General features: G+C 46.2%; 1 protein-coding gene across 5 annotated transcripts in view; it reads left to right on the top strand.

Annotated features, from left to right (window-relative positions):
• Window positions 1-22,792, top strand: part of MYO16 (myosin XVI) — a 546,696-nt gene that overhangs the window by 479,930 nt on the left and 43,974 nt on the right. For all 5 annotated transcript variants that reach the window (XM_082435257.1, XM_082435255.1, XM_082435256.1 and 2 more), the window contains one exon: window positions 8,430-9,377. In XM_082435257.1, coding sequence (XP_082291383.1) covers window positions 8,430-9,377 — 948 coding nt within the window. The remainder of the gene's footprint in view (window positions 1-8,429; window positions 9,378-22,792) is intronic.

Below are 22,792 nucleotides of genomic sequence, written 5' to 3'. Positions count from 1 at the left end.
CCATCCATGTTGCTGCAAATGGCATTATAGACAGCACTGATTTTAAATTCATGTTCTCACCACGGGGGCAAGACTGAGTTTTTTACACCTGGTGATACGTCACACAATTATCCTTCTTCTGCGTAAGATGGGAAGGAAACCTGATCACTGCATGAAGTGCTCTGTGAACACTGTTCATAAGAATAAGACCACAAATCAAGTTCAAGATCTTTTCTTTTACAAATAAAGCTGCTAGTCAATTCAGAAGGTTACAGAGTGAAAAGAGATCTGTTTGGAGAACGAAGGCCAAGAGGCAACACCTTTTATGTCCAGTCCTGTTCTTATTAACACGTGCCTCTCCTAGAGGTTTTCATCCAGTATACACGGTCATAGTGAAGGGAGGCCGGCCAGAGGGCTCGTTTTTCTTCTCTACCTTTGTGTCTGAAAAGCTGGAAACAATTTTATGGGCCAGTAAATTTTAACACTTGTTTGCAAACTATTAACAAGCGAGAGCCAACTATTTGAAAGTATGATTTTTAAAAGTTTGGGGTTGCTTTTTGCAAACAGAGACTAGGAAAGGAAGAACTGGGCCACGACTTCACTTCTTCTTTGCAGGGAAGCTCTCAGCTGAGAGCTTTTCTGAAGAGCTGAATTTCTAAACCCAATGTGACGGCTTTCTCCCCAACACAGTGACACCTGGATGGTGAAATAGCACAAGACAGGTTTCTGGGGGGCAGCTCTAGGCGCCACCACTTAAGCCTGGTGATGTGAGATGCACACCCAGCCTCCCTCAGTCTCCAGCCGCCCGCTCCTTAGAAATAACACCTGAGGAATCCGTATTTCTTAGAATTGCTGTACAACTCCCTTTGCAACAAAACGCAGTTTATATGTATAGGTACGAGAATGGTTCAGCTGTGTGGCTTAATTTGGAAATAGCATTACATTTCTTTCCCTTTTTTATTGTCTTGTTTATAAATTTATTCTAGAATAGCACTTGACACCCAGTAAGCACTCAATAAATACTTATTGAACAAATAAATCAATATAATAGAAAAATATTTCTTTGTGCTGCTTTCATGAAAGCAGAATTAGCTTCTTATCAGTAAATCAAAATGAGCACAATTTGGCAAGCTTCAACATGTACCCTTGAGATTTGTCAGACTTGGTTTGTCAGCAATATTTTTAGCAGAATCCCCTTTATAATATTTTTTTCTATTACCTGAAATTTGACGAAAATTAGGTTCTCCGTGAACACTGCCCTGAGAATGTGTGACAGGGCATAACAGGAGAACATAATTATGTTTCACAACTTATGGCTTATTTGTCCATTCAACACATGTTAATTCAGTGTATTCCACGAGCCTGGCCCCTCCCCCTGGGCCTTGGAGACCAGTGGGCTAGGAAAATGGGCAAACAAATTATGAGAGAGGCAGAGTAACAGCAAGGGCGCCAAAGAGCACGGAGCAAGAGGGGCTAACCCTCACTGGGACCTGTGGAAGGGTCGAGAAGGACATTTAAGAGGCCTTCCACACGTGGAGGGCAGTCAGTGGGGAAAGATGGGGCGAGAGCAAAGGTAACCAATTCATCCCTCAAAAAAATGACCTAGCAAGGTTGTAATCTATCGTAGCTCAGTAGAAGCCCTTCTTGTCCAGTTTGTAAGCTGGCTGTAAATCGATACTGACCTCACTTAAGTATGCAACAGGCCCACCAGCCAGGGAGCTGGCTTTATCCAGGCATCCTTCATGTCTTAGGTCCTGAGCAAGGCACACAGTTTGCTCTGAAACTGGGCAAAATCACACTGGGAGAGTTGGAAAACAGAGGATAACAACACACACAGATAATACAGGTATTTTCTTGATGAACGATCTTCTCATTTCTTTTTTCTCATAGATTTAATATGTAGGCATCTTATTCTCGGTGAGAATGGGGCCAAATAACTTGTGTCTTGAGGCAAAGTCACTGACATGCCTTAGCAAAAAACTCAAAGAGAAACTATTTTGTACAAGAAAATGTTTACCTCCTAACAGAATCTAAAAATGACACAAGTCCCTAGATCATTGCACAGTAACTCAGATAAGAGTCAAGTTTAAGAAAAAATGAGAGGGCTTGAGAATGTGGGATTTATCCCTTAAGTTACTGTTAGGACACTAAGACTTGCCCTCGAGGTGATCTGTCACCATGAAATGTCTCCCTGATCCCATCTCACTTTTACCCATAAATCCGAGGACTAGAAAAATTGTTAAGAAAACTCTTAATATAAATTCACTCTTAACAGCCCTTAAATCCTTATTTGCAAATGAACAATTAGCAAGGACTTGTGTGGACACACACACACACACACACACACACGCAAAGGAATAACCATAAAACCAATTAGAGTCTTAATTCTCTAACTGTGGTATTCTAATTTTAGTTTATGAAGAATGAAGCTTTCCAGTTCCCGCCCCAGATATTCTAATTTGGTAGCTACAGACTAGGACAGGCACCGTGCCCCTTACATCCTCAGTAAAGTACCCCAGGTGACCTGATATTGATGGACTGCAGACCACGCCCTACAGAACCCTGTTCTATGACTCATGACTGACTTCTGGTTCTGTAGTAATAATATGGTGTTGATGGTAACAGCTGACACTTACAAGTGTTTATCATGTGACAAGCACTATGCTAAGTATCTTCAACCTTTAGAACTACCTGATGGCGTGAGACTGTCACTGTGACCCCCCTGTAGATGAGGATGTGGAGTCAGGGAGCAGTGGTGTATCCTGTCCCATGCTACACACCCAAGCAGTCCGATTCCAGAGGCCAGTCTCTCAACTGCCTCCTGACAACCCAGGCTACTTTTATTTATCATCGTTTAATTCAGAAAAGCTTTCCTCTGCATCTAAAGCACACCTTGAGGGAATATCATATCAGCTATCTGTTGTTGCTTACCAACTCCTCCAAAACTTGGATATTTAAATAAAATACGATTATTTTATTACTGTCTCGGGTTCTGGGTGTCAGCTGGGCTCATCTGTGTGTCTGTCCCTCAGGGTCCTCCATGAAGCTGCATGTGGTGGCTGGAATCACCTGAAAGCTGGTCACTTGCATGCCTGGTGCCCATAGATGTCTAAGGACTGGGACTGCTTGCCCATCCCTGTGTCCGGGTGGTCCCTCCACCCGTTTTGTGCAGCCTGGCAGCTTCAGGGTAGCTGGACTTCTTAGGTGGACAATCAGTGTGTCCCCGGTGCCTGCTCCAGGAGAGAGAACGCCGGGAGGTCACTCTCTTACCTTTGATGAGCAGCCTTGGAAGCCACACAGCACCACTTCCACCACTGCCACCAGACAGTCTCAAAGGCGCCTCCAGGTTGAGGAAGGTGAAATAGACTCGAACTCTTGATAGGACTGGGAAAACTATCGTGGCCAATTTTTGGAAAATACAGGCTGCCTCAATCCATCCTCTGGACAAAGCAATTCACATCCCTCCCACGTGCAAGATGCACTCACCCCTCTCCCATGCTCCCCAGAGCCTTATCCCATCATCACGTCAGACTCAGGTCCAGGCCCCAAATCCCACCATCTAAATCAGGTCCAGGTGTCCTGGCTGCTCAGGTAAGGCTCCTTAGGTGGGCAGCTCCTCCAGGACCGTCCCTAACTATCGAAGACAAGTTGCCTGTTCTCCACACAACTAACATGTTGCTTGTGCCTTGGTTAGGATTTAGTCCTGGTGCCCGGAAATTATTTTCTTTTTTTTTTTTTTTAATATTTTAATGAGATTCTTGTCTGCTTACATCCTTTTTATGTATGTATGTATGGCTGTGTTGGGTCTTCGTTTCTGTGCGAGGGCTTTCTCTAGTTGCGGCGAGCGGGGGCCACTCTTCATCGCGGTGCACGGGCCTCTCACTATCGCGGCCTCTCCTGTTGCGGAGCACAGGCTCCAGACGCGCAGGCTCAGCAATTGTGGCTCACGGGCCGAGTTGCTCCGCGGCATGTGGGATCTTCCCAGACCAGGGCTCGAACCCGCGTCCCCTGCATTGGCAGGCAGATTCTCAACCACTGTGCCACCAGGGAAGCCCTGGAAATTATTTTCCATGGCCATTAGGTCCATGCTACGGAATCTTGGCTCACCTTTGGATATTATTTCCTCGTCCACAAGAGGTGACACCTTTGGATATTATTTCCTCGTCCACAAGAGGTGACATGTTTGGGGCTGGTCATTTTCTCAGCCTGATTCCTGCTCATAAAATTTTGAAGCACCAGAGCCTCTTTATTTTGTACTGATCATATCTCTTTCAGTGCAGCTGATACAATTCCTTTAAAAGCTTTGCGAGTTTCCTGTGAATCAATTTATAATCTACTCCTTCAGTCAAAAGCCACATCCACAAATCTCTCTGAGATAATCTCCTCTCTACTTTTTCTTTCCTGCAAGATTTCTGTGGGGCAATACTCTTGATATCCTTAGATAGTGCTGTGGTTTTGTTTCTTTGAAAAGGTCCAGTGAAGCACCCCCTGAAATCTTTCTGAGGTCTTAATAAAGGGGTTCATAGTCATGACCTTGGCTTCAGCTTTAGATCATGTTTTCCTGAAAATGCCCCAGATTCAATCTCTGCTTACAAGTCGTTTCTTAACTTCAGAGTTATTTGCTATCCTGATGACCCAGTGAGAAACTATTTGATTTTCAAACTCAGAAAGCCCAGGCTCCTTTATAGATAACAGTTTGTTCTTTCTTTAGCTTATCTCTTTACCCTCATTTTCCCTGCAGGAGGGTAGACGAATCCAGGAGGCTGCTTTTACACTCGGTCTAAAGATCTCCCTACCTAGATCATCCAGTTCCTTAAGTGTGTTGTTGGGTTTCCACAGTACTGAAGGTGACAGTGTTGCTAAACTTTCCACAAAGGTATAAAAAGGGTTATGTTTCCTTCAGCGTCCAGCATCTTTCTCACTTTCCTTTAAACGTCACCAAGAGCTTTCTTGGGCGTCACGCTTCTGCTAACAGTCTCTTCAAGACTCCTCCTCCTTCCCTGGTGGTCCAGTGGGTAAGACTCCACGCTCCCAATGCAGGGGGCCCGGGTTCAATCCCTGGTCGAGGAACTGGATCCCACATGCCACAACTAAGAAGTCCGCATGCTACAACTAAACATGCCACGACGAAGATCCCGCCTGCCTCAACTAAGACCCGGCACAGCCAAAATAAGTAAATGAATAAATAAATAAATAAATATTTAAAAAAAAAAACCACCAAAAAAAACCCTCCAATTTCCCAAGGCTACTTCCAGGCTTTTAAAGTTTGGGTTTTTTTGGTTTATAGCAGCACTCCACTTCCAGTACCAATATCTGTACTAGTTGTCTATTGCTATCTAACAAACCTCTCCAAAGTGTAGTAGCTTAAAATGACAAAGGTTTTATCATCCTCTCTCTCTCTCTCTCTCTCTCCCTCTCTCCCCATTCTACTAGTTGGGTATCAGCTAAGCCCTTCTCATGCAAGCTCTCTCACAGCTGTGGTCAGACAGCGGCTGGGCCTGGGATGGTCCACAAGCTCAGTTCATTACATTTCTGGTGTCTGGGCTGGGGAAACCTGGACACCTGAGGGCTGGAGCAGATGGGGTCCTCTGGCATCTCTCTCACCTCTGTGTGGCCTCTCCACATGTTCTCTACAGCATGGGTGCTTCAGAGTAAGCAGTCTTCTCAGAGATGAGGGCCACCAAGAGATATGTCCCGAGAGAGGAAGAGCCAGGCAGAAGCTGCACTGCCCCTGACCCAGCCTCAGCAGGCAGGCGGCATTCCTTTTGCCATATTTTACTCATGGGGCAGTCACAGAGGTCCTTCCAGCTTCAAGGTTCTAGAAGAGCACGAAGGACTAAAAATATTGTTGAAACCAGTTTTGTAAAATACAATCTGCCACAAGTCCTTTAAATTATTCAAATCTTCAGAACAACTCTATAATACTAATGTTAAAATTTTGTTTGGTTCATTAACTTTCTAGGAGAAGCTTATGAGTTGCTGTGTTTTAGTACATTGAAAGCCTTTGGGATAATACTTATTAATTACAGAATTGTGCACTTTGGGTGTTTTCTACTCTTAAAAGTTGGCTGCTTTGGTGAACCCTGTATAATACTGGCCTTCAAAGATATCCATTGAGTTAGAAAATTAACTTTGTTCTTTTCCATTCTCATCTGGATGTCTCCCATTTGTTTCATGTTTACGAAGTGCCAGCATCTGAGCTAAGCACTTTACATACATTATTTTATTCCTCTGAGATGATCAGTGATATCACCATTTTATGCATGACTATACTGAAGCACAGAGAGATGTGACCAAGACCTCTTTTAAACTTATAATTTGCACCAATGCCACCCCACAAACACACACACACACACACACACACACACACACACACAGACCCAATTCTGTGACTCTTTATTATGGCCTGTAGTTTCCCACCTCATAGCATGTGTCATGTTCTAACATGCTATGGAATTAACTCGTTTGTTTTATTTACTTTTTTTATTGTCTGACTTTGCCCAGGAGGGCAGAGGAAGGAAGGGGACAATTATTGTGTATTCACGAATGTGTCTCTGAATAAATACTGGTTAAATGCACGACTAAATGAATGATAGCATGAAAGGGTGGTCATGCTGGGGTTTGAATCCAAGTCCATCTGACTCCAAAGCCTTTCATTTTAACCCTAAAAGTGGAGTTGTCACTCCGAAAGTGGAGATGGATACTGTCGTATATGCAGTCATAATGAGAGAAAAGCCTGGCTGCCTTAAAACTCAGGAGCTCAGCAAAATTAGATGCTTATTCAGAGCAAGAATTCCTACAGATTAGCAAAGCACCAAATTGGTAAGATAGTTCAAGATTTTTGAGAAGTTTTGATATTTTAGTAAAACTGTATGTAATTTTCTAAAATTAACATCTTGGCTCCAGAGAAATTATATTTAATAAAATCTATAATTTATAGGAAAAAATATTAGAAAAAGAAGTCTTTTAGAATTTTTTGACTTAAACTTTAATAAATGTTTTGAGTCACATTTAAGTAGTTTTTCTGCCTCTTTCAAAATTAGTTCTCGCTAATATTATGCTCTTTTGTTTTTCTAAATATCTTCCTTCTTTTCAATTTACGAAGTTGCCACTTAAGTTCTTAGTGAAATACAACACTCTTGATTTCCCTGTTAAGTGTGTTAGGATTCAAATATATTAATTAACTGTAAAACAAGCCTTTGGCATCATTTTAACAACGTTCTTTTTAGAAAAATAATCTCTCCATGCATGTAGTTGTTTTCCTTGGTGTTTTGTCGTGTTCGTTTTAGACCATTTAAATAATCCAGCTTAGGTATTTCCTCCAGGAAACATCCACAGGGCGCCACCTCGCTAATTTGCGTGTTCTCCCCGGTCTCCTATTTTCTCTTCTCTAAAAACCATGAGGAGCCGTTCAGCCAGTCCTTAGTCCACACGTGTATCAGGCCCTTAGAGCCCAGGCGTAAGGAGGTTCCAGCGCAGCAGGAAGGTGCCCACCCCGCCGCGTCCCAGGCCCTTCCCGCTGCAGGCGGCGGGCAATCCTGGGCCGCCTTCCTGGCCGCCTTGCCTCCTCCTCGGCTGGCGGCAGTTGGCCTCCCCCCCGAGATCAAGCCTGGCTCTCCCCTCGGCAGTCGTGCGAGGTGCGGGGAGACACGGACCCTGGAGGGTGGGGAGATGGGGACCCTGGAGGGGGGAGCGACCTGGACCCTGGAGGGGGAGGGACCCAGACCCCCCAGTGGGGGGAGAACTGGACCCTGGAGGGTGGGGGGACCCGGACCCCGGAGGGGGGAGCGAACTGGAACCTGGAGGGTGGAGGGACCCAGACCCCGCGGGGGGGGGGGAAGAACTGGACCCTGGAGGGTGGAGGGACCCGGACCCCACGGGGGGGGGGGAAGAACTGGACCCTGGAGGGTGGAGGGACCCGGAACCCGCGGGGGGGGAAGACTGGACCCTGGAGGGTGGAGGGACCCAGACCCCGCGGGGGGGGAGGACGGGACCCTGGAGTGTGGAGGGACCCAGACCCCGCGGGGGGGGAGGACGGGACCCTGGAGGGTGGAGGGACCCGGACCCCGGAGGGGGGAGCGAACTGGACCCTGGAGGGTGGAGGGACCCGGACCCCGCGGGGGAAGAACTGGACCCTGGAGGGTGGAGGGACCCGGACCCCACGGGGGAAGAACTGGACCCTGGAGGGTGGAGGGACCCGGACCCCGCGGGGGGGGGGGAAGGCTGGACCCTGAAGGGTGGAGGCACCCGGACCCCGCGGGGTGGGGGAGAGGACGGGACCCTGGAGGGTGGAGGCACCCGGACCCCGCGGGGGGGGAGGACGGGACCCTGGAGGGAGGAGGGTGCAGGCGGGGTCCTCGCCGGTCGCGGCGCCGGGGCAGCTCCAGGCGCTGCGCGAGGCTCGGCCCGGGTCCCGCTAACCCTGCCGCCCCTTCTCCGCCCCCGCGCAGTTCTCAGCCGGCCGCGGCCGCACAGCGACGACTACAGCACCGTGAAGAAGATGCCGCCTCGGAAGCCCACGCGGAGCCCGCACACCAAGCTCAGCGGCTCCTCGGAGGAGATCTCGGGCGCCCGGCCGGGGGCGGCGGGGGCCGGCGGGGCGCGGCGCAGGGTGCCGCCCGCGCCCCCGGAGCCCGAGCCCGTGTACATCGAGATGCTGGGCCGCGCCGGCAGCCCCGAGCCGGCCGAGGCCGTGTACGAGGAGATGAAGTACTGGGCGCCCCCCGAGGGCGGCGGCCGCAGCCCCCTCCCCGCGGAGGACGGCGACGCCGGCGGGCCCTGCAGGGACGCGTGCGACATCCCCGCGCCCTTCCCCGACCTGCTGCCGCACCGGCCCCCGCTCCTCGTGTTCCCCCCGACGCCGGTCACCTGCTCCCCGGCGTCCGACGAGTCGCCCCTGACGCCCCTGGAGGTGAAGAGGCTGCCGGTCCTGGAGACCAGCCTCAAGTACCCCGTGCAGCCCGAGGGCGCCGGGCCCGCGTCCCCGCAGCACCCCAAAGCCCCAGAGGGCGACGGCGACCGGCCCGCGTTCGCCGGGCCGCACGGGGCCCCCCGTCCCCCCACGCCCGCCGCCGCCCCCCGGCCGCCCGCGCTCTGCACGTCCGCGCCCGAGCCCGGCGCCGGGAGGCCGGCGGAGCCGCCCCGGGGCCCCCCGAGGCCCACCTCGGCCCCCGCGGGCGCGCCCTGCAGCCCCGGCCCCAGGAGCCCGCACTGCCCCGCGAAGGCGGCCCGGGCCGAGCCCAGGAAGGCCGTCCCCGGCGCCCGCTCTCCGGCCGCCTACAGCCCCCCGAACTGCAGGCCCGTGGGCAGCCCCCTGGACGAGCTGGCCAGCCTCTTCAGCTCGGGACGGAGCGTGCTCCGGAGGTCGGCGGCGGGCCGGAGGATCCGCGAAGCCGAAGGTGAATTTCGCACTCGGAGGTAGAGGCGTAGCTGCAGACGCGGATGTGTGCCCATGTGCCCGTAGATACGGTTTAAGGAACGCTTGAGGTCATTGCGGGGGTCGTTCAGAGCAGGTACCAACTTACACAAAAAACCAAACATCTTATGCAACCAATATGGCCAGGTAGGTAAGAATGAATCTTTCCGTCTCGTAGGTAAAAGTTCACGATGTAACAACCCCCAGCGCTAAAACTGGGATTAATACACCCTTGTGACTTGAGAAGTATTAGAGCAAGGCTCAGCTTGAGCCGCTGATTTCCGTTTCCTGATAATATTCACTTGCAACATAGAAGTGGCACTTTTGTCACATTATGCCGAGATGCCCCTTTGGTTTACAGCTCACGGCTAACCCGAGTGTCTCCGCCCTGCTGTCCGTCTCACTTCCACTCCCGGCATCTGGGACGGTGGTTACCTGCTCGGTTACTCTCTCACACTCACTCAGTACCGCTTGCGCTATGTTGTTTTCAATGAATGAGTTTTGTTCTTTCTGTTCCTTTGCCACGCAAGGAAAATTTTAACTCAGTTCTGTTATATCTGCATCTTCTCATTGAGCAGCTCTGCCTCATAACTAGTTAGCTGTTGACAGGCCAGTCAAGTGAGCTCAGGGCTAAGCTGTGGCAGCCAGAGGCTATTGCCTGTATTAAAAAGTATTTATTTTGTGTCCATATAAAAGCAGAAGGTAGCTAGCAAAGCAAAAAAAAAAAAAAAAAAAAAGCCCTCAATAAGAATTTGTTGCTAATCTCTTGTAAGTAGCTCACCATGTGCTAATTCATTCAGACGAGGTTGCCTTTGAGCCAGAGGTGCCATTTGGGCACAGATTCTCCTAATAATCACAGAGAATGTAGTCGTCTTCCAAAAAACATCTTAAGGCTTTTATACAGAACCAAAATATTTTCCAATGTTCTGTATTGGGGAGGGGAATTATTACGTTAATACAAAGCATCTTCTCTTTAAGGGGATTGTAGCAGGTCCCTCGACCCTGATGCCATTAACCCGAATGTAGATGGCAATTACTAGCATCCCCACTTTACGGAGATGGGAAACTTCAAGGCGAGGAGGTTAAACGCCTTCCTTAAGGTCAGGTGATAGGATTAGAGATAAAAACTTATGCTGTGACGTTTTATGTACGCGTTAACCTGCTCTTTCTCCTAAAGAAAATACATAAATATATTGGCTTTCATCATTTGATTAGGTCCCAAAACACTAGAAAATCTACAAAACATTCTCAATAAGTGAAAAGTAGGTCAAGACTAAGAACACTTAGCAGATGAGTGAATAACCTACCCCCCCATTTATTCTTCAGTCAGATAAGCTAATTGTTTGTTTAGCTAACAATTTCTTCTTAATTACAGGCCATTAATAAATGAAATTGTCCCTGTAAGTAGGAGATGGCTTGAATTTCACAAGTCATATGTTTCATTCCAAGGAACAAAATGGACTCTAAGAGAACAGCCTTAAATGAACAAATTACTATTCGCTTTCGGAACTAAAAGTTTATTAATTAAAACTAAATTTTACTATAGATGGGAACTGGGTGAATTCTTCTCGGCTGTATTCAAGAAAGTGAAATTAATGAATTTGTAGACAGGCGTCACCGTTTGGAAATCCCTAAGTCTAGGACTTGAGGGTAGGATTCCAGTGAGGCCTCCAGGCAGGGTGTGTGGATGTGCTAATATTTACCCTTGGTAACGTTAACCGGTATTTGGGAACATGTATCCAAACCTCAAGTACAACATTGTTAGTGCAAGTCTAAAATTATAAAATATCTATTTTTCTACTGTGGGCTTTTACAAAACACTGTTTATTTTGAAAAGATTGTCTCGAGCCACTTGCGACTTTCTCATAAATCTGTGAATTGGCAGCTTCTGCCCCAGCGCAGTGGCTGTAATAACAGGAAACTGCAGTAGGAGATGGCTTGTCCCCTCGCACCAGATGACAGGAGTCCAAGTGTGCAGCTGAGACCGGCACCAGATGACAGGAGTCCAAGTGTGCAGCTGAGACCGGTGTGATTCCCGATGGGCCATGATGTAGGACACACGTTGACCAGCGTGCAGGACGTGTCCTCCTGGGATCGTACAGGCTATTCTTTTAGAATGTCAAAGGGGCTTAAAGAGAAGACTTGGAAGAAAAAGAATAGTCTTGATGCTGGAGCTAATCACTGGAGCTGCTTATATGATTATTAGGGTTTACACAACGTGATCCTGAAGCCCAGTAATCCATTTTCTTCTGAATGAATCGCGTGGCTGGTATTCGTGATTTACTAGAGTCCTGGGACTTCTCCCCTTTAAGATTTTAAATCTTCTTCTTTACGCTTTTTATGTTTCAAGATATTCTTCTCTTCACCTGAAGTAGCTTTCTTACCAAATAATCCAGTGGGCGGCTAATTCCGCCTCAATGCACCTGAATTAATTACAGCTCATTTCTTGGACCGTTGTGATATGGGGAAACTGCACTGCAGATTTGCAGAAGGGTTCAAAATATTCCCCTGGCTTCTTTAGAAAGTGACCCTGAAGAGATTAAACTGCTCTTTATTACCCCGCTAAAGGTATTTCCAGTTAAAATATAAAGGATGGTGAGTTGCGTATAGAAAATGAGGTCCTTTGGTGTTTAATTCTACAACGTCACTGCTCCATAGACTTAATATCCGTGTGGGATTTCATAAATATTATGTCCCTCAAAACAGTTCATTTTCTATAGACTCTTGGCTATTCAATTTGAGGTACACAAGTCACAGAAATTCTAAGAGTCCAGGATGCAGGTATAGACCAAATGTGATTGTGCAGGTGACAGATGTGACTGCAGCCTGGGAGGGGTAGTATCAGCAGCAAGGAGCTGCAGTGCTTACTATGCTCCAGGCATTGTTTTAATAACCTCTTTAGTTCTCACAAGACTAAAATGTATCCGCTGTTAGCATCCCCATTCTACAGATGGGAAAACTAAGGCATAGAGATTAAACTTGCTCAAAGTCTCCCTCCTTTGAGAGACACAGCCTGACTAGAATGCAGTGATTCTGGCTCCAGGGGCATTTGTCTTGGCTACCTGCCCAGGACTGCAGGGAAAAAAAAAAAAAACAACAAGAAACAAAAAACAGAGGATAAGCCTTTAAAAATTCATATTTGCTCACCTGAGGTGCAAGAAGTAAGAGTCCTACAGTTTGGATGGAGAAAACTGTTTCATAAAGTCAAAAATGCCAAACATGTACCTTACAGATCATGGATGTATACAACTGTGGAATACCCACTGGGCCCTTAAAATGAAGAATGACTAAATGTTTAATTGTGTGTGACTTTCTGGTTATCCCATTCATTCACAAGATGTTTTTCATCTGATGCCATAATATGATTAATATTATTATGCTAATTATTTATAGTTACTTAGTTTCAAAAATTATGAGACCTAATTCAAATGCAGGGGGAGAGTCATTGGCTTCTTGGGGCCACGAGGGTGCGCCATTGTTCCAGATGGCTCCATGGCAGCTGGTTGTTTATCTAGAACATGAAGTAAAATGAGCATGTTATTCTGTACCCGTTGAAAAAGATCAGGATGATCAGGCATTGACAGCAATGCAGTACAGCTCAGAAATCTGGAGAAGGACCTGGAGGAGTCTGATTTGCAGAATATTTTGTGAAAAAACATTATTTTGTTACTTTCTGATACTGTGCATCCTTAGTTTATATGATATAAATAGGTAGTTAAAAATTATATTGACAACAAAAAATATAGAGAGACAATATTTCTTCGCATATAATAGGTGTTTATTAAATACATTTGATGAAAACCTACCTAAAAAAGAAAAAGCAGTCTTACATATAAGTATATTTGGTAAATCTGGCCCTTGTGGCATTTTTACAAATAAGAACCACTGAAGCCAAATGGCAATTACTCTTAATTTCAAATATTTAATTTCATTGCATAAACACTCCAAGTAAGAATATTTTGAGTTTTTAAATCAAAGTATTATTTAAATGAATTTTTTACAGCATGATACTTGATTCCATAGGGCCGTTTATTTTCAAAAGAATTATTTTTAAAGTCGGCTTTATGGAAAATTTCAAACATAACAAAAGTAGAGAATAGATTAATGAACTCTCTCTGAGGCCAATCTTAGCTCATCTCCAGTTTTCTCCACCATCAATGGATTATTTGGAAGTATGTCCCAATGTCAAATCAATTTACTAATAAATATTTATAAATCTTTTATTAGAAAAGTCCTTTAGAAAAACTAAAAGGTTTATTCTTAAGTCACTTTAATTAGTACAGACCAGTCAATCCTTTTGAGCCTCATGAATGTGAGATTGTTGCTCAGGACAGAAGCCACCTCTGGATGCTGAAGACTCGTTTTTCATGATATAACCAAAATCATTCTCAGAGAAGGAGTTAGCTTTCCACCAAAACAACACCGGCCTGCGAGATCTTCCACAGGTTCTTCGAGTACAGCTCCGGAGGTGGGCAGCTGTGCAGACAACTTTTCTACTACAACAACAAGTGTGGATTTCTAAATATCACATCCAAACAGAACTAAGTATGAAAAATCAAGGTCCCAAAAGACATACGGTTGCATCTTAAATCAACATTGTGTGAGGTTTGGACGCCTCACTGCCAAATTAAGTACAATTACTTATGCGTTGTTCAGCAGCGAGAAGATGCTTTAAAATCAGTGAACTATCACAGGATTACAGGCAGAAACCTCTGACCTGCTCAAGGACAGTGTTGGTAAATTGCCATTCTCTGCTCCTGGTGTTTGAGACAGAAGTTTTGACACCATCTTCATTTAATCTGTGATGCATTCTAATGAAATTGCGGCCTACGAAATCGGTCCTCCTCGTGCAGATGTCTACATCCCATCATGGGATGCAGGGCTTGACATCCCGGAGGCTTCCTGCCTCCATGCAGGCTCTACTAGCAGTTTATCCGTGCCGAGCTGTTAATCTTTCTCACTCCCCAGCCGCTTTGCTTTCTCTCCATGGTGATTTATTTGTGAGGGGTGGTGGCCTGAGGCTTCATGAAAATTATAAAGGGCGTGGAGAGCAAGCACATAGTTTACTGATGTGTAGTTGAGTGCACTCCTGCCTCACATAAAGGTCTCCCTCCTGTGAAAGGGAGGAATTCCGCTGCCTTCTGGAACCATTTTAAATCAACCCTAAGTTTCCCTCATTTTCCAAATGAGTAAGTCCTCGGGGAAGACGAGCTTCACATCCCCAGAGAAGCAAGCTGTCCATTTATCACTAGGCGGCTATCAGGCGAGGATGGGCTGTGGAAACGGCTCCCCATACCGCATCAGTGAACCTGAGCTTTCACGTAAGGAGAGTAGATCTCTCTGTGAGAAAAGGGCATTTTCACCCAGTTCCTGGCCCTGCTGCAGTAAAGGAGAGTAGCTGTGTTTGGGACTGGCCACTGGACATTGCAGTGTTTCTAATTCCCCAGGTGTCCAACAGAAATAATACTTTGTCCATCTCCGCTTGGAAATGAGCTTTCAAGCGGAGTAAATTGATCAGTAGCCACACGTACCTATGTTAAGAGCACAGAGCTCTCCGTCTTCTATGTTAAACTGGACAGTTGAAAAAAATGCCTAATATTTGTCGTGAATGTGGTGACATTTTTCTCCCGGTTGACGGCACCTCCTCTCTCTAAATGCCCAAGAATTCACACAGGGAAATTGTGCAACCAGGGACCCATAAGCAGGACTTGCATTAACTTGTAGAGCTAATTCCCTTGTAGTCATCCAAAAAGCATTCGCTTAATGTGAGCACGGGGCTTGCCACGGGGAATCCAAAGCAGAGGGAAAGAAATCAGTGCGCCCTGCCCCGTCCAGACAGTGCGGGGGGCAGGTGGGTCCACCCCATTTCAATGAGAGGCTGTACGTGGAGGCTATAAACCAGGAACGGGTCCGCAACTGAACCCCAAGTGGCCCGTGAACCCCAGGGGTTTGCTTGTGCCTTGTTTGGGGAGAGGTTGCACAGACTTCATCACAAAGTGTCGGTGAGCAGGGCGCGGTGCGGGGGCCGCTGCGGCAGATGTGCACAGCTGGCGTGCCTGGCAGCCCAGAGGGGAAGTGCGTGACGGCTGCAGTCGAGGAGAACTTCCTACCTGGAAGCTCCACGGCAAGGCCTGGAAGCATCGCCAACGTCCCTCTTCTGTCGTGCGAGAATTCAGCATTAACCCTTAGGATCTCCCCTACAAAGTAAGAGCCAAAGGAAGAAAGAGAACCAAACCGATAGTAGCAATTCTGGGTATGTGCATGTGACCTCAGAGAATGGGAACTACTCAGGAACGCTCTGGAACATTGGTCATGGTGTTCTGTTAATAGTATTAATAGCTAATGTTTGTAAGTGGCTCTTTCCTGTCGGCCAGGCATGCAGACGTCCCTCTTCTCCCCGGGTCCTGTCTGTGAAGCCAGAGGAGCAAGCTGTCAGCCTCTCCATCCACCAATGAGCAGTCGTAGACTTTGAGGGATGAAGTGATTTTCCCGTAATCGCAGAAACTGATCAGTCCCAGAGTCAGGAATCAAACACGTCTCCGTTCTCCCAGACCCTGGGTCCTTTCCACTGTGGCATTCTTAGTCTCCAAAAAAACAATTAAAGTGTAAAAATGATACCCAGTCCCTGTCTCAGAAAGTAATTCCTTTCTGAAGTTAAAGATAAACTCCCTACCAGGAAAAGATATGGGAAGAGGACGCGTAAAACTTCTCTTTTTGTAAAAACAGAAAAGCAAAAGGCCACATAAAACTGTTGTAAATGTTCCTAAGGGACACACAAGTGTCGGTTTTGAGCTGAGGGCATGTTCCTGGAGTGCCCCTTCGCCTTGTCCTCACGTTCTTGATAAAACCCTTTCTACTCTCTGGTCCCACAAACTGCCTCCCTAGTCAGGGACCCACAGCACGCAGGTCGGGCCAGAATAATTCCTCACGTTCAAAAGGGTTGCTTGCTCGCTTTCTGTCTGCCTTTGACTCAGCCTCTGTGAGGTTTTGCTTGGGAACGGTTCCTAATTACAGGTGAGCAATCGCTCACAGCAGTTGTTTTCACTTGCAAAGCGCTCACCCAGCATCTTTCCTTAAGGAAGTATTTGACTCTTCGGGATGTGAGTGTCCGTCCTGGGGGTGGAGCGTCTCAGATGCCTGCTCAGGACCAGCCAAAAAGTAAAGCTGTAGTGACCTATCACCCTGTCCCGGGGCCACGCCAAGGGCTGCACAGATGATCAGAAGTGGTTCTCAACAGCCAGCATGATTGGGGTGGGAGAAAGGCACACCCAAAAAAGCCCTCCTCATCTGTGTCTCTATGGCAACTTTTTATTTCCTAAGTTACGTGGCTATAGAGACAAAAATATAGATGATGGTAAAATTAGAAACATGGCTGAAAAAAAAAAAAATAGTGTCAGGCCCGTACTCAGAGCCCCTCAATAAATGTTTGTTGGGAGAATCTTAAACTCAGAGGTCTCCTGAGCTTGGTACTTCCACTAGGCACCGCTGCTTCATTCTTCTTTGAAACCCAGGAGCCAAACCAACCGGAGAGTTGTGACAATTAAATATTTAGATCAACCTGATCAAAAAGTTACCCTTTGACTAGTGTGAATTATCCTGGGAAATTACCTTAACGTCTTGGCTGTGAGTCTACAGCTGCCAGCATGCCTTCAGACCAGAGATAGGTATCTTGCACAAATTGTTCATCATTTTTGAGATGGGCCGGAAGAGGCAGAGAAGCCATCCCAGCTCGGCTGTTCTCTAATGCACAGTCAGTGGGAGGAGACTCTTTTGCACCTGGAATTCTGGAAAAAAGGGCAGTCTTTTCAGAAGTGGATTATCTTTCCTAATCAGTAAATATTTTTCATACCATCAACCCGTTAAAGCAAGCAGCCATTGTGTGTTGGGGGTCTCTAGACTAGATTTTGAATTAAATGCCCACTGGGGGCTCCAAAGAGAAACCCAGTGCTTTATCCTCTAAGCCACTCAGCAATTCTCCCCAAGCAAGTTAATAAAGACCTTCCTGGCTATCGGCATCTCATTATTGCCACAGAATACAATATCCCGGGGTTTTCTTCCTTTTGTGAAGAAACTCTTAGAAGTGACACGGTACATAGAAAGTTTTCCTAAAGAGGAGCTGGACCGCTGCCATGTTCTCTCTCTCCTTAAGAGGATTGGAAGAGAAAAAGCTGTTTCTTAATTACCTAAGAGTGTTTAGGTTCTTTAGGCTGACTTGAATCATTTTTATGATTAATTCTCAGATTAGCCTAGAAAATTCCTCACCACCTGAGAGCCAGCTATATGCAATGTCATTCTACCCACTGCCCTACCCCATGAGTCAGCAGCTATCGCCTCACACCCGCTGTGTGTGAAGCTTCTCAGATGTTTCTCTATGCTGGTTTTCCCTTCTTTCTTTTTCTGGTTTCTCCTTGAAACCAGAAATGTTCATACTTAGACATTGTACACTGACAATATACTGGGCAATTGCAATTTTACATTCACTAATACATGTTAATTGTAATAAGCCAATCAACGACAATCTAGTTTGCTTTCCTCCCCACATAGATGACTCGGTCCTAAAATATGCAGGGACCAAAGCATGGCAGACATGAACAGGAGCCTAGATGACACACGTTTACAATGCAACACTCACGGTAGCATACCTGAGAACTTGTGTATTACCAAAGTCCTGCAAAACCTACAAAAGAGCTTCTTCACACCCAAAACTCTGACTCATGATCAAACATACCCTTCCCCCCACCCCTCCCCTGGCCAAAATGTCCATTTTAAAGAATGGAAGAATTGGCATGTGTGCTGTACGTACAACAGGGTAATTCCCAAGCAAATAGGCATGTTTTCGATCTTAGTTTTATTATTCTCCTTTGATGTGGAAAGATCCAGGAAGGAGTAAGTAAGAGACAGAAGACTTGAGCAAAGCAGTGGGTGAAAACTATCCCTATTCAGGCATTTCCACGTTACTGAAAAGGGAACCAAAGCTTGCAGCCCTTAAATTACTTCCTGAAGTCACATCTGTTTGTTGGAGTTAGGTTTGCTTAATTCCTGTTCTCAGGTGAGATCACCAGCCGGACGGGGCCAGGCTGGTTTTAGAAGCAGGATGGAGGGCACATACAGAGCACAAATGACTAATTTAAAGTAGCCTAACGCCCACAATACTCTTACCAGTTCACGTGTCCTTTTTCAAGTAAATAACCAATGCCCAGCAGCAGATTCTCTAGAGCAGAAGAGTATAGTTTTTTAAAAATTTTCATGAGAATTATATTGACTTTATTTTGTCTCTTGGTATTTAACCACCTTTATATATAGCTTGTAATGGAGCCCCTCCTGGATTTTTAATAGAAACTTGTGTTAAGAATAACTACTTCATGGACCTAGAGATTATCATACTAGGTGAAGTAAGTCAGAAAGAGAAAAACAAATATCATGCGATATCACTTATACGTGGAATCTAAAATATGACACATGAACTTATTTACAAAACAGACTCGCAGACATAGAAAACAAACTCATGGTTACCAAAGGGGAAAGGGGGGGGGGCGATAAATTAGGAGGTTGGGATTAACAGATACACACCACTATATATAAAATATATGACCAACAAGGACCTACTGTACAGCACAGGAATTCTACGCAGTATCTTGTAATAACCTATAAGGGAAAAGAATCTGAAAAAGAATATATATATATATATATATATATATATATATATATATATATAACTGAATCACTTTGCTGTACACCTGAACCTAACACAGCATTGTAAATCAACTATACTCCAATATAAAATAAAAATTTTTTTAAAAGACTGAAAGAAAGAATAACTACTTCAGTCCTTGAGAAAAATATGTTACCTACGTTTGCTCCATTTCAGGGACACCAGCTTTTGTGCTCCCATCGTAACATGCTTTCTGGTGCCTTCTGTCCGTCCCCTACCCACCACATGAAACTTAGCACAACCAGAGATTTGGTAGAATCGCATACGTGTCAAACGAGACAGTAAAACTCTAATGGCTGGCGTTCATTTCACTGATGTAGTTCACTTACCCAGGCTGGAAATCGTGTCTAATCTCCAGAGGCTGGGACAGCGACACGGGGGCAGAGCCACTGGGCTTCTGTGTGGTGATGAGGGATTATAAAAATGTCTTTTTAATCTGATGATCATTAGAAAACCCAGCGATGTGGTCCAGCTGCTAATCAGAGAGCATTTCCATTGCTGCAGGGGTCGAATCCATCTTAAGGAACCCTCTGTTATGATTTTAGGGGAAAGGTTCCATTTTTTCAGACAATAAAATCATTCTATGACATTGCCCCCAAGACACAAAGTCCTTTTCAGGATTAAAAAAATCGGAGGTTAACTTCAGGCAAAATGATTCAATGAGCAACAATATTTTGTGTTGCTGTTTGCTACTTGCCTCAAGTTTTCAAAGAGGTTTGGAAAAATCATTAACTGAGAAGGGCAGGCTTCATTCATTTATTCAAAATATGCATTGAGGGTATGTTTTGTGCAGGGCGTTGTACTTAATTGTATGGATTTTAAAAGTAAAATATGGGATCTGCTCAGAAGCAGCTCATAGCAGGGAAACACGAGAAATCCGAGGTACCCAGGCAGCAAGAAACATTGTCCTTGAAGATACTGTTTGGGTTTCTCAAACTGCTTACCCTTAATGCTTGTGAAATGCTGCATTTTTATTCAATTCATTCTACTCTCTTTCGTTTTTAAATGCTTATCGTGACCCACTAAATTGATTTTCCAACCCATAAATATGTCCTTTGAAACACTGATCTGGAAGGTAGGATTTATCTGGAGGGAAGGAGGAGGGTGAAACCAAAACAGTGAGAGAAATAGGCTGAGACCAGTGCATCTTGCACTGAAAGGAGGAGGGTTTATGCAAGGACATGATGGCATCGCCAAGTGATGTTTTGGAGGAACTACACCAGGGTGTGTGAAAAGGGTTTTTCTATATTCATGTACTTGTAAACATATATACTTTACAAATGATGGATGAGAAATGCTTAGTTGTGGGCACATGAGGATGGGACCGTCACCTCCTGACTGGCTCCGAGGGGCTTTCTTCCTGTAGTTCTGGGTGAGATGAAAGCCATTGAGATCAGCTCGGCCTTTCCCTCAGCGTCCCTCCCACTGTCCCATCCTTCCCGAGTGGCCGACATCTCTGTGATGTGACACTGCCACTGCGACGGCTCCGGGGACATTCAGTCACAGGCACAAGGAATTAGTAGTGTCCACCCGTCTACTTCCGGAAAGGACACAATCATGGGAGCCATCAAAGAAACAGGCCACGTGGCTTGAGGAGAATTCTGACGAAACTTTAAGTCTGTAGAGATATTTTTAATCTGTTATGTAAGGCCTCAGAGCTGCCACCTAGCAGCGACCCGAGGTGGGCAGTGGGGCTGATCTACAGACGTGCAGGGCACCGCCAGGCTGTTAAAATGTGGCCATGTCTCTGCACCAGTGGAAATCACTGCCGTCCTGAGCCCTCCGGGGTTCCCAAGCCCCAGCCCCGGGGGTCTTGCCCCAGGCCTGCCCTGTGTCCTCCTCGTGAAATGTGCCCACAGGCAGAGGCTTGAGGTGTGTGGCTCCTGCCTGTTTTCATTGGTCCTGGCTTGTGACCTTGGGGGTCTTAAATATCTGGGGTGGATAAAGTTTATAATTAGTTCTGAATAAGGATTTTGAAAAGACTCAGTATACACCGCTGCTTTTTGGTTTTTAACTTTTGCTGATTTTACTGGTTCCCTCTGACCCGGCTGCAACTACATCAGTGAAATGAATGCCAACAGTGAGAGTTTGTCTCGTATGACATGTAAGTGATTCAGCCACGTCTCTGGTTGTTCTGAGGTTCACGTGGTGAAGGTAGGGGACGGACAGAAGGCACTAGAACAGCATGTTGCGACGGGAGCCCAAGCTGGTGTCCCTGAAATGGAGCAAATGTAGATTATATATTTCTCAAGGACTGAAGTAGTTGTTCTTAAACAATTTAGCTAAATATTAAAAATCCAAGAAGGGCTCCAGGACGAGCTAAATATAAAGGTGGTTGAATACCAAGAGACAAAATAAAGTCAATACAATTCTCATGGAAATGAAAACATAAATAAATAAGCAGTTCTTATTCTAAAGGGATCTGCTGCTGGGTGTTGGTTGTTCCCCTGAGAAAGGATGTAGAACCTGATGGAGGCGTCTTGGGGGTGCCCTCCTTGTTTTTTTCAGGTGGTAGGTATTACCAGTCTCCCATCCATGTGACACCATACAAGTGTCAACAAATACCGAAAGCTCCCAATAAAAGAAAAGGAATATCGTCCACTCCACCTGTGCTTTCTGGAGAAAAGCACACACCTAAACCAGGACATACCCTGTCAACCTAGTGCAGCTGTGCAGGTGTGGCGTTCCAGGCCTCCTGGATTTATGTTACCACCTGGCATTGAGGAAATGTAAAAATACCAGCTATATAAATACCCGCGTGACCCATGAGATTAGACACGAGGAATGGGTCTCCGGGCCAGGCCAGCTTGTTGTTTAGATGTTGCATATTCAGCTCATTATAGGGGAGGTGAGCTCCAGGGAAAGGAGAGGGTGGCCATGCTTCTTCCCGCGATGGCAGGGACAGGAGAGTTGGGCCCAAAAGGAGCCACAGCTCGTCAAACTGAAAAGAAAGTTGACACAACATAATTCTCTATGCCTTTTTGGGTTCTGCAAACCTTATTTATACTGACAGTCATTTTTTAGCTTTACTATGGGTACATTCTTGCCCTGCTCAGCACATATGTTGTTGAAGATATCACTCTATTTCCTGCCTCGGTTGGTGTTTTTAGCACAAAACATCTCCTAAGACTTGGCAGGGGATTGGGTGGCGGGAGCTAAGGCGGGGTGGGCAAGGAAGCCCTTTCCTTCCACCCGACTTAACCCCAAGCGTGCGTCTTGGTGACACTTTCCCCCGCAGAAGACTGCTCGACACACAAGGTCAAGAGCCATCTTGATCTATTCGAGAATGATGAATTCATAAGGGGTTTATAAAAAGTAGGGAGGAACACCGGGGGCCGGCTCTAGCCTCTCAGGGTAAGAAGCAAGTCCAGCTAATACGTGTTCTCAACCCACCTATCCTTGCCAGTCGCCGCAGTGTTGTATTTTTCTGCTTCTTGAGTAATCAGTTCTTATAGCCATATGACCATGTTGTGGAATGCGGCTGCCACAAGAGTCATCCCGTGGGGACCTCGTGTGGTCCCCGACACCGGTAGACACGGAAGCCCTCTCTTGATCCATTTCTGGGACTGTTAGCAAAGGGGTGATGAAGTCTGGTTCACGTCGCTCAGGGCCAATTAGACTCCTGCTGTTCAAAACACACGCCCCTTCCGTGTGCCCTCCTGACCACACCCCTTTGATAATGTGCC

The sequence above is a fragment of the Balaenoptera physalus genome (assembly GCF_965194825.1).
Source record: "Balaenoptera physalus genome assembly, chromosome: 18".
Lineage (NCBI taxonomy): Eukaryota > Metazoa > Chordata > Mammalia > Artiodactyla > Balaenopteridae > Balaenoptera > Balaenoptera physalus.
This window is presented reverse-complemented; position numbering and strand designations above follow the sequence as displayed.